Source organism: Sapajus apella, unplaced genomic scaffold (assembly GCF_009761245.1).
Source record: "Sapajus apella isolate SASKATOON/1434 unplaced genomic scaffold, GSC_monkey_1.0 scaffold78, whole genome shotgun sequence".
NCBI classification, from domain to species: Eukaryota; Metazoa; Chordata; class Mammalia; order Primates; family Cebidae; genus Sapajus; species Sapajus apella.
In genome coordinates this window covers 8,769,705-8,782,387 of record NW_022437018.1, presented here as the reverse complement: position 1 = coordinate 8,782,387, position 12,683 = coordinate 8,769,705, and the positions used below count along the sequence as shown (strand labels likewise).

Genomic DNA, 12,683 nt, shown 5'->3' with positions numbered 1-12,683 from the left:
TTCTTAGTCTTACATGATGTCCCAGATATTACTGTTCTTTCTGTGTTCCTGGAATTTTCCTCACGTATTCAGGAGCCCTAACTCAAGAACATCTATTTATGACCCTATGAAGTTACAATGGAGTAAAACTTATAACTGCTTTCCCCCTTAAAAAACCATCATCCTCTCTCTGATCTTTATATATGCCATAGGAACTCACTTGTCAGAGAGGAACACTCTGTGTCTTCTTAAATTACAAAAATTTTGAAAATACACCTGATACTTCATATTGGTAAAAGCAGCTACATCCAGCGGAGGAAGCTTTTGGTCATTCTTTGATGAATTAATGATGTAATTTTACATAAGCAATGACATATAAAAGAAAGTTCCTGTGTATTTATGCCCTTTTATCCAGTCATCTTTCAATAATTATAATTGATAAACTCCATAGTAATTTCTATACTAAGAGGATCTTGGGCACAGTCTTCCACTAGAGTGGCCAGGGAGAGAAACATCAGAGCAGATATCATGTGACTGATATCTGGAATGTGTGCTAATCCCACAGTAACAAGTTATGTGCAATTACACTTTGCTCAATAATGATGTCATGTTGCCATATAAACATTATATTGATCCAGTGTAAAGTCAACAAGGAATGAAAAAGATACTAGAAAGGGAGTGGACAAGTAAACATCCTGATTGAAAGCCTTTGCTCTAATTACCTGATTTGAAATACACTAGAATTTTCAATAAGTTTGATAGATATTTGTTTTCGTGTTCCCTGGTCGGTGTCTATATGTCTGTGGTACATTGTGATAATCAGTGTAAACATCATAGACTTAGATAACATGGGGTGGAAGAAGATGTGTCGATGTGAAAACAGAAGGTCAAGGACAAAGTTCTAGACTTATAATGATGTCAAATGGGCTTGGGTTTCTGTATCATAGAGGTTACTGATTTCTTTTTGGCTCATGCCAAACACAGAACAATAAAACCTACTGAGTATCTCATTAAGTGCTTTTTGAAACAAAGAGGCATTTGCCATTTTAGAGTTTACAAAGCACTTTTTACATTTTGTCCTCCCAATAACCATGAGCCATCAATAGTACACATCTATTTTACATAACGGAAACTTCAAGTTCAGAAAAGCCAGGAAATTTACCTGAGATGACTTGATTAGCAAGTGTCAGAGTAACTTGAATTTAGTTCTTAATTTCTAAGGCCCATATTCTACCATGCATGGTTGTGATATTTTCCTCAAGTGAAAAAGAATCAAATTATTTTTATTTAGATTTTCTCTGTACTTTTTTATTATATTCTACCCAACTATCCAAAATCATCACCAATTTTTGGAGGCTAAAAGAATTTGGGTCCAATTCTCTAAGCCATTATTATTAGAAAAGCAATCACTTTCACCTGTGTGTTATTATTTCTTTAATTAGTTTTCCATTAGAGCTATTTGACGCAAGGTATCTAACATCCATCCATTTTATTTCTGTTGCAATTTATGTCATTCAAATTTACCTAGATATTCTTTTGTGCTCATTGTTCCTCCCAACTGCCTCTGATTTTTAGTGTAGGTAGCTAGGAGAACACGAGGATAGCACAACTCCATGGGTTTGCTATAGATCTAGAGTCTAATGAGGATCCGGAGCAAAAAGGAATAGATGAAGCAACACAGTTTCGGAATTTTTTATTTCTCATGGCTCGATTCTTATTTGCCATGTCTGGAACTCACTTTGTCTTAGGCTTCATGACCTGATGCTGATTTCTGATGCAGTCTAATCCACACTTTAAATAAACTATTTGAGTTCTCATTTTGGTAAATGTCAAGGGAAGAAAAGATATTTCATGCACCTACAGCGTCGAAAAACCTCTTGCCAAATCCATGAATCTGACTCTGCATTATCCTTCCCCAGAAGGAGAGCATAATTTCATTATCCATGAATCATCACCTCTTAGACTGTAACATCATTGTCAGAGAGCCTAATAGAACCAGTGTTCAGCTGGCTGAAAAGGGGGAGGGAGGGAGGGGAGAAAGCACTGGGGCAAAGCACAGGTCACTGGCACAATCAGCAAACTGGAGAGTTCTAAAGCCAGAAGGGGAGGCCCCCTTCTCTTGACACCTTTGACATACTACTGCCCAGTAAATAACTGATGCTGACTCTTTTGATTTAATATTAAAATTTATTTTTCCTACCTAAATTACATGTTAATATCTTGCTGATGAAAAATATTAACCCACTTAATAAAAATATCAAAATGTTTAGCCAGCATCAATGAGTAGAAGCACTTTAAGGTATTTCTTATCTATTCTTATTGCATTATTACTCGCTTTGCATCTTTGGACGCTTATTTCTAGCCCTCAGTACCAGTTCTATCGCCTCTGTTCCAGCATTATTAAAGTCAACATGAAAAGTATAACGTTCAAAAATTGCATTATAATTATGTTTCCCAGGGAAACAAACTAAATAAAATTCAAATCTGATATACTAGTCAAAAAAATATATGTTGTAAACCACATTTACATAAGGATTCAGGATAAAAAGCTAAAACGTGTGTGAATAGCTGTGATTAGTCTAACCAGCCACTGGAGGTCACTGCTGCTCCATAGATAGACAATTTATTGCCTGTCTGCTTAGGTAGTTCACTCACCAAATCAAGTAAAAAAATGGTTTAAATTCTTTGAAAAGATGTAATGTCAACATCCTTGGAAAATACCAACTCATTTAAATGGAATATATCTTACATAAGTATTGCTTACAAGATTGTGGCTCTGGGATTATTCATGTTGTGGTAGTACTATGTGTACTAGGGTTAATAAAAATGGAAAAAACCCACATGCAGTTTCTAGACTAAATTCCATTTCTTCTCTGTTTTGGTAAAACAAAGTATTCTGTGTTCTCTTGTATAGTTCAACAGGTCAGGCTGGGTTTTTTTTTTTTTAAACTGTTGTCACCTTTGAGGAGAGTCCAATATTTTATGTAAATATGCACTAGAAAAATGAATATCGATCACATTTATCTAATATGCATGAGCTTGAAATACAAATAGATTTATGGTATGTAGGCCAGAAAGTTCCATGGGATGGAAGTGAGGCAACAACTTTTGAGCAGGAGACCGTTTGCCAGTTGGCTTTTTAAAATTGACAGTGGTAAACTAGTTACTGTGTAATCTATAAGAATTATATATCTATGCTCAGAAGATACTGAGAACTAGAGAAGCTTCATTTTCAAAGAGTAAGGAGGAAGAAAGAACTTTTTCCGCATAATTTCCTGTCCCAAATCAAAATGAGTTTTACCACCTGAGGGATTTTATTTTGGTAGTTATCTATTACTATGTTAATAAGTAAAGTTAGTCATTAAAAAGTGACCAGCTTTCAAAATATTGGTCATTCATTTAGTCTTATATCATATTTTATATGTCAAGTAGCTTTGAATTTTAGAAATACTTTTCAATATAGTAAGCATATTTTATATATACTACCAGTACCACAGCATTGAGAATTTGCAATAATTTAAAAATATAAATATACCGTGCCTAAATATATTTGGTATTCATCACAGGTAAGGCAGAAGCTTCAAAGAATAGAAATGGTCTTTTTCACTTTAAGACTGCATTTCATTAATACAAACATCTTTAGTACAGATAAAAATGAGGCTAGCCAAGAAAATTTCTTTTTAAGATGGAATATGTATTTACTGATACTTTATGAAAAAATGTAAAATTACAACTTCAGTAAAAAACATCACAGTAAGCTCAGTCACTCAGTAAGCTGTAAGGAATTATCTGCATTATTAATTGAAAATATGTGACTTTTTGTCATTAATAAATGTATATTCAACAGTTATTCATGGGTAAACGTTGTAGCTATGATGTTTTTCTGAAGTGGCATCTATTGTAAGATTTAATCAATATCAAAGTACCTTGAGAAATCTACTTTAAATGTTTCTTTTTCTTTATTGCTTATAGAAGTGTGATTTTAGTAATCTGGCATCCTTAAAATTTTATTTCATGGTGACTTGCCTAGATTTTTCCTCTCAGCATATGAAAAACCTCCAAACAAACAAACAAAAAAATTAGTAAAAATAGTCATTCACTTATTCTTCTTTGCTGCAGTGATTCTGTTTTGAGAGAACAGGGACATGGTTAAAGACGTAGGCAAGCCAAATTAAATGAAACAGCCTCAATGTTGCAATTCCTGGTATTTGCTTCTATAATAGAACTGTTCATTTTGGAGGATGAAAGAGAATACAAACTAAAAATATCTTTCTAAAACCTTAATGGACTGTGGTTCAAGTTACTCAAATACAGAGGCTATGATATTCGTGCTGCAGTCAATAAACTTTCACCAATGACATAAAAACATGCATGCAGCTTGCAGATTGCCAACAGGGTCTGTACAGAATTGTACTGATGGATGAGTTCACAATACAGATGAACACAGGGACACTGTAATGTCAGCAATAGAAAAGCAACAGGGAATTGTCATAGTGTTGGTTTTTTTTCCTCTAAGATTTATTTTATACATTTATTAAGGTGTTATGAAAGTCATCCTTTTCAATGAGGCTGTGGGTAGAGAGCATGTCTTGGAATGAGTTTTCTTTACACACCTGAATGAAGTGTCTGTCATTAGGGGATTGGTGTGTGCAGGACATGTAATGGAACACAACAGGGCAGCCTGACAAATCCTGAACAGAACAGGACAGGGCTCATGATTCTGCTAACTACATTAGGGTCTATGAAGAAACTGGAAAGAGAAATTCTGGTAAGCTCTCAACCACATGCCTGTAGCAAGCTGCTTTCCCATTCATAAACCTTATCTGAAAACTCCCTAACTAATGTGAGGAGTGGTGGAGAAATCTGGCTTCTAAATGTTATTTCATTTATTTATTTATGAAACACACAGGCTAGAAGAAATTGACAGTGAAACCTCAAGTCTGATTTTACAGGGATGGGTTTCAGGGACAAAGCTTGGAGTCGAAAACTTTATATTTTTATCATCTCACACTCTGCAGTTGTCTACTTGCAGTATTTTAACCCTTCATCACTTTGTCCCTGTGCTTGCCTTACTGTAATTCAGACACCCCTGGAAACTGCTCACGGTGCTGCTTTAACGTAGCACCATCTTTTGATAGTTTCTTGCAGTTTTCTTTTTTAAGTCAGGCATTGGTGTAAAGGCTCTGCCTGTCTTTAAAATGTTCGCATAACTGAGTCATCTCCAAGATTCAGCTCAAGCTCTGAGCACCTGGGATCATTCACCTCTTTCTTTGATTTGCCAGTGAGCTGCAAAGCTCCTATAACTGTAGATTTGGTCCCACCAGGAATGGAACAGCAGATGTGGGGGATTACTTATGAAAGAAGTTTTATCTTAAAACAAATGCGACATTAATGGAATCAATAAAGAGTCTTATACAATAGGCATTATATTAAACCAGAGTTAAAGCTTCACATTGATTGTGGTATTTAAATTTCAATGGGTTGATTATGTATGAGAGGAAAATGACCAGTATTATGAATGCACTAAAACGGACAGAGAAGGACCTTGCCAGCAAAGTGAGAGGGAAGGGGAGGGGGCATTGTGTTCCCTTTATAGTCACCAGAGTTCAATAAAGCACCACTTATTTCCCAGCGTTTAAGAGCGCTTTTTATCACAATGGTTCATACCTCACACTCCCTGGAGCCTGATTTGCTATAGGTGCAGGGTCCCGTCCCATTCAGCAGCATCTCGCTGGTCTCCGTGTTGGTGGGTTTGTAATCTACGTAAAATTCCTGGGTGCTGGGAGTCATTTGCTTTAGGGACTGTCTTTTCTTTTTCCTGTGCCTTCGCATGAGGGAGCGCTGCTGCAGCTGCTTCATGCTCGCAGGGTACCGCTTCCATGACACGTAGATAACCAGCAGGATGACAAGCACGGACAGGAAAAGCGCCACGCTCCCCGCGATGATTTTATGGAAAGAGATGTGCTCGGCGTCAGCATCGGTCTCTGGGCCGGGCTCTGTGGCTCCCACCGTCGGGGGCACAGGGGGTTTGCTCTCATGCTTCGGCCTGGGGAGCTTAGGCTTAAACGTTGGCTTTGGGAGAGCCCTGGCCAGATCAAACCTCTCTGTAGTACTTTTGCCACAGATGCTGTAGTTCTTCACTGCGTCGATCACATTTACTCCTTGCAGCTCTTTGGGACTGGCACAGATGATTGTATTCTCCCTTAGACCTTTAAAACTTTTCAGCCAGTTTACAAGGGAGCAAATATTTCGGCTGCATTCCCATATATTCCCAGCAAGACTGATGTCATTGAGGGATATCCAAGAATCCAAAATCTCTTGACCAATAAATGTGAGCTTGTTGGAATCCAGGTTGAGGCGCTGCAGATTCGGGACACATTGGAAAACACTGGGTCCACTGAAAGCTTCGATCTCATTGCCTGATAAATCAAGCCTTTGTAATGAGCTCCAGGTCCAGGACATGGTCTGTCCTATGACACTGATTTTATTCCACTGCAAGTAAAGGTTCTGAAGGCTCACCAACCTTGGAAAAAGGGCCAGGTTGAGCTTGGAAAATTGATTGTGCTCCAGGTGAAGTTCTTTGAGTCTGATCATGCCGGCAAAGACATTCCTGGCTAAACTTCGGATCCGGTTATATCCCAGGTCCAAAAGTTCCAGGTTGCGGCAGTCTTGGAATATTCGCACAGGGATGTTTCTCAGGGAGTTAGACCGTAAATGTAAACTCAGCAGCTTCCGCAAGCCCCGAAACTGTTCAGATCCCAGAGAATGCAGCTGATTATAGGACAGATCCAAGTTCCGTAAATTTGTCACCGGTCTGAAGGTATTGTTAAGAAAATAGGAGATTCTATTGGAACTAAGAATCAGCTCTTTGAGTCTGCGTATTCCATTAAAAGCATTTTCGTCAATATTGCTGATATGGTTATGGTCAAGGTATAGCCAGGTGAGCTGGTTGAGCCCTTTAAATTGATTATACTTAAGTTTTTGAAGGCTGTTATAGCGAAGGGACAAACCTAAGCAACCAGCAGATATACTTGAGGGTATCTCCTGTAATTTCTGAGATTCACAATATACCATTTTGCCTTCACACCTACAGCCCTTAGGGCATCCTCGTTCGGCAGAAGAAAGCATTGTCAGTAAGACAGTGGGGGCTATAACCAGTACTACAGCTGATCCGCTCAGTAGCCTAATTACATTGAAACCTGGAAATAAAAACAACTTAGAAAAGTTATCCCCCCAAAAAAGAATTAATCTTTAATCAAGCAAAAATAGGCATGTATTTTTCATTTTTTTAAATTTAAATCTAGATAACGTTTAACATCACAAATAATCTCTTTGTAATTAAAGAGAACTGTCTTTAGTGCTTTTTTTTTTTTAATAGTTAAACAAGGAAATGTGTCCACTAAGCAAATAAATTCATAGTCTTAGAGCAGAGCAAGGTAATCTCTAAAATAATTAAGGCAGAATTATTACACAGACTAGAGGTTTTTTGTTTTTTGTTTTTAAGAAGGAAAGAAGAAAAATGACAAAACATACCCATCCTTTGTATTGTTCAAAGGTCGTCCTTAGGTCTTTTGCTTTGGCTTAGGGGCCACTTGCATGACAGCCCCTGTCAGCTGCACTGTAGTGAGTCAGGGCTTGCTGACACCCAGGAAGAAAAATTGGACCCCTTGGGAGATGGACCGATTTTGGAACATTATTCTTTGCCAGCCACGCAGAACACTCCAAGAACAAATAAATCCCAACACCGCATTCACAGCAAAACATCAAAATCTTCCTAGGTAATAGGATCTTCATGGATATTACGTTTTTGCATCTTTACAGTTTTTTGGGGGTGGCGGGGGGCGGTTAAAAAAAAAAAAACTGGCTCCTACAGTTTCTTCTTATCGAAAAGCATGATATGTTCCTCCAGGCAATGTGGGGCTACCTGAGCTGCCACATCTGTATTCCATCGCCCAGCAGTTCCCGTGGTGAGCACCCAGTTCAGCCACAGAGCTGCGTTGGAGCCCAGAAGGCAGGAGAGCCCCGTACCGCGCACACGCTCAGCTCACTTCTGCAGACTGTCATTCTGAAAGCTGCTCGGACTGTTGCTTTGGCTTCAGTGAATGCAGTCTTATGTAAAGCTGCCCCCAGTGGTGAAGAACATTATGGGCATGTGCAGAAATGTCTCTCTTTTATCTTGCAAATGAGCAGGCTCTCTGCTGGAAAATGAATGATTCTTTTGGGTGGCTCAGTAGGAAGTGAATGGTCACCGTAATCAATAACTAGCAACATTTTCTGTGATTTCCAAGTCTTGTTTTACAATTTGGCAACGTCTTTATTGTCTGAGTCCACTTAATTGCTAAACAGGTGCTGCCCAGAGTTTTTCTGGAGCTTGACATTAAGTTCATAGACCGAACGTCAATTTTTCTTAACCTCAAGGTAGGCTTTAAACGGAAATTTATAAAATGAATTATTGAGCTTTTCACAGAGAAGCATTAACTGCCTGCCCATTTGACCTCTTGGAGTCACAGTGATTATATTATGCAAGGTGTCAGGATGCTAGAACACAAACATTTTGGAATAGAGGGGATGACTGATGAGAAATGAATTAATGTGTCCAGTAGTACCTCCAGTGTTCTCACAGAAGATATAATTGGTTTTATGGCTGTGGTTTGGTTTCTTGTTTTGGTTGTTGTAATTTTCTTTTAATTAGAAGGGAAATAAACCATTTTTAGTGTTAGTATACGAATCAAGATCATTTGGTTCATAGTTTATTGATGTTACTGCTATTTATTACACTAATAATATTTATGGAGTGCTTTAAATGGGATACCTTTTTTTTTTATCTTTAAACAATAGTATGATGTAGGTCCTATTATAACCTCTATTTTAAAGATGAGGAAACAGACTTGGAGAGGTAACTTTCTTAAGGTCATAAAGCAAGTGACTGGCAGGGCAGAGCTGAGCATCAGAAGCAAGTCACTCTTTTGCTGGACTGCTAACCACTAGACAATCCTATTCAATAGCATTGTTACCTTCATTTTAAAAATAAATCAGTGAAAATGAGGCCACTTAAAGGATTGGGGCAGGGAAGCTGTAATCAACAAATTCTTGCTTGTTCTATTAGAATTGTCTAAACTTCTTTTGGTCTGAGGCTCCTAAAGAAACATAAAAACTAAGACAGGGCAGTTTAGTGATTAAGAGCATAGATTTTTGGCACCTAGATTGCAACCTCTGGTTGCAATCTACCAGCTATGTTACCTTAAGTGGCTTACTTACCTTCTCTATGCATCAGTTTTCTCATCTGTAAAATGGACATAAAAACAAAAACTCACTTCGTGTTTTGAGAATTAAGTCATTTTAATATCTGCATGTTACTTAGAACAGTGTGTTTTACACATTCAAATAATATTAACTTTGTACTTGCTAGAATTACATACTGAATATTGACTATACTGTCATTAACTCATGAAAAACAACTTTAGTGAGCATTTTTCAATACTGTACATGGTGGATTCACTCAGTCTTGCCTTCTTTGAAGAGACAATTTCCTCTATGTTCATCATCTGAATTTTATCTTTGAAGCAAATCTTGTGGTCCTATGGACCATAACTGGTAATTAATGTTTGGTTCTTTTCATCCCCAAAGCAGAACATAGTAACATCTGCCGTGTAGAGGCATTTTATTTAAAAATAATGGTATTCTTGAACAAGTTTGCCTTGTTATTTTTTGTTAGGTGAATTGGCTGTGGAAAACGGTGGAGAGCTTTCACATTCTCCAAGGATGAGATTTTTGGTAGAGGTTAGTAATGACAATCAAAAGAGGTCCTACAGATGAAATTATATGGATATTACCAATTCCTTGGGCAGTATGCTCTTCATAGGGCAGTGTTTTCCCCCGGAATTATCTAATCTGTGAATGCATATGAAACCCACAGTGAGTTTCTTAAAAAGATAGACTTCCCAATCCCTTTCCCAGGATTCTCATCCTGGTGGGGGATGGAATAGTGTGTGCTTTTCAATAGCCTCTGATGAAATAAGGCTAAGAAACTCACTGTGAAGAAATGATTAAAAATAATGTTTTCTCCTAGTAGGAAGAGAGAATATGCAGACTTATAATACTGAGATGTAAGTTCCATGAGGACAGTGGTAATGTTTTATCTACTTCCTTTTTTCCAATATCTACAATAGCACTTGGTACACTGCAGATATGCAATAAATATTTATTGGAAAAATATATTTTTATGGGAGTCACAAATACAATGGGTACGGTATAACTGATTATATAATGTTGGAGATTTGTACATGGGATTGAGTCCTGCAAATTTCCTCAGTTAGTGAGACTGGAAACAGTTTTGGAGAAAGTATTTTTAAAGGATGTATATACAAAGACAAAAACTAGAAAGTGAGAACACTTAGTTGATCAGCAAGTGATCTTTACTTTTCATGGAGATATCTCTTATCTTCACGGTTAAACTACAAATTTCATGAGAACAGTAAATATACTTTTGACTATTCCCCTTTGCTCAATACAGAAGGATAATACTGAACCTTTATCATTTAAGATCCCAAATGGGCTTGACAATGTGTATCTCTCAAAAACAGGAATTATATTTATAACTACTCTCTCAGACCTCCATTGCTTGAAAGGCTGTGATATTTCTCCTCACTCTCCCTGGGTCTTGGTGGATAATCACTGAGACATCTGTTTTGCCCAAGAGCTAGGAGGGTGAAGAACCCATCAATTTGTGCTTCTTGCTCATGATGCTTCACTTCCCAGTGACAGAACAGAGGAACCCGCTGAGAATGTGGGCTCTCACTTTGCTTTTCCTGGGAAAAGTCTTGGATTATTTATGGTGAATATTATTCTCTGCCATGTTACACATGTTGCTCTTAGTTTTCAGAGACTTTTATGTTATCTTGGTTCTGATCTTATCTTACTGCATAGTTCTGACTTTACACCTATCCTTTGGAACTTATAATTGAAATGTACCCTTAATGCTAACAATTAAGGGTTCAAAATATTAAAGTGAATGAATAAGACCTAGTATTGGCTAGCACAACAGGGTAGACTATAGTCAATAATGAATTAATTGTATATTTAAAAATAACTAAAAGCCTAACTGGATTGTTTGTTTCACAAAGAATAAATGCTTGAGGCATGTATACCTCATTTATCCTGACTTAATTATTACACATTGCATGCCTATATCAAAACATCTCATGTACCCCACAAATATATGCACCTACTATGTACCCACAAGAAAAAACTACATGATAGGAATGATGTGCTGCAATAAAAATGCTTTGATAGCAATATATTGATTGACAAGGAAAAATGTTCATAATAAAACGATATTAAGGAAAAAATGCTGACCATCAATCTCTTTCTCAACGTAATCAGTAGCCACTCTGGCATTGGATCAGCCTCCAGGACTGTGGATGGCCCCCACCTTGGCACTGGCCCTTAAGGTAGCATCACAACCAGGTCTGATCTGGTTCAGGATAATAAATTGTTTGAAGAGGGAAGATTACCCATAAATCTAGCTGAGAAATTCAAAACAAAATAATGTAATTCTAAGCCATGCTGGATACTTGAGACTGCAGAAATTACTGCAAATACATAGAGCAGTTCCTGAAAAAGCAAAGCAAAGGTTGTATTCTAAAAGATTTTAGTAATTTGCCTGTATACTTTTCAAAAGTTTTTTTCTCCTTTTACTTGTCGGCTATAGTGAGCTGATTATTTCTGATTTGCCTTTCAGCAGAAGCCAAATTATACTGCATTATGTATTTAGCAACTAGCAACATCTTTTGCACTTAATATTACATACAGAACAAACCATAAACTACCTGACAAGTTAAATATCCCCAATGTATCTAAGGCCTTAATGATTTATGCAATTATAAAAATAGTGTCATATATCTAAAGACTTTTTATTTTATTGTGCTTATAGTACTTCAGACAGCTAAACATATTTTGTTTAAATTGGGTTAATAAATCAAACCTCAGTTTGGCAATACTGCCAAATTTCAGTCCTCCAATATGAAACTGAATTGCCAGATATAAACTTGGAAATTCATAACTGAAAGAGGATGTACTGATATCTTAACAGTTGTTGACTTCAGATATTTTATTTATCTTAAAAATACATAATTTGAATACCCATTATGTGCCAGACTCTGTTCCAGACACTGGGAATACATTAGCGTGCAAAATAAAGACCTATGCCCTTGTGAGGATTACATTCTAAAGTGGTAAGACAGAGAATTAAAAATATACACAGTATATTAGTAGATCATACATACTATGAAAAAAAGAAAAGTATAAGGAAGATTGGGAGTGCAAGGTATGAGATGGGTTGCAGTTGCAAATTGGATGGTTAGGGCCATTAAGAGACTGGCCTGAGCAAACATTGAAGGAGATGAGCTTGTTAGACTTAAACAGACATGTGGGGAGTGGCCAGTGCAAAGGCCTAACGTGGAAGCAGATCATATGTTCCATTAACAGCAAGGAGGCCAATGAGTCTAGAGTGGAGAGAACAAGTGATTGAATAACTGGAGAGGGAGGTCGTGGAAGGCCTTTGGATGACATTGTAAGAATACTGGCTTTATTATGGAGAGAATGGGGAGCTAACTGGAGATTTTTGTGCAGAGTTAATATATGATCAATTTACCTATTAAAAGGATCATTGCTATGGATTGAATGTTTTCATTTACCCTCCCCCA

At 37.2% G+C, this 12,683-nt stretch overlaps 2 protein-coding genes across 6 annotated transcripts in view; one reads left to right on the top strand and one right to left on the bottom strand.

The window, feature by feature from the left end:
* Positions 1-8,124, bottom strand: part of LRRTM3 (leucine rich repeat transmembrane neuronal 3) — a 177,102-nt gene extending 168,978 nt beyond the window's left edge. Inside the window, exons 1-2 of one of the 2 annotated variants that reach the window (XM_032252669.1) lie at positions 7,513-8,124; positions 5,647-7,178 (exon numbers count right to left, since the gene is read on the bottom strand). In XM_032252669.1, the coding sequence (XP_032108560.1) occupies positions 5,647-7,178; positions 7,513-7,516 (1,536 nt within the window). In that variant the 5' untranslated portion in view covers positions 7,517-8,124. The remainder of the gene's footprint in view (positions 1-5,646; positions 7,179-7,512) is intronic. The other variant, XM_032252668.1, reaches the window with a different exon arrangement.
* Positions 1-12,683, top strand: part of CTNNA3 (catenin alpha 3) — a 1,791,515-nt gene that overhangs the window by 780,822 nt on the left and 998,010 nt on the right. The window lies entirely within an intron of this gene.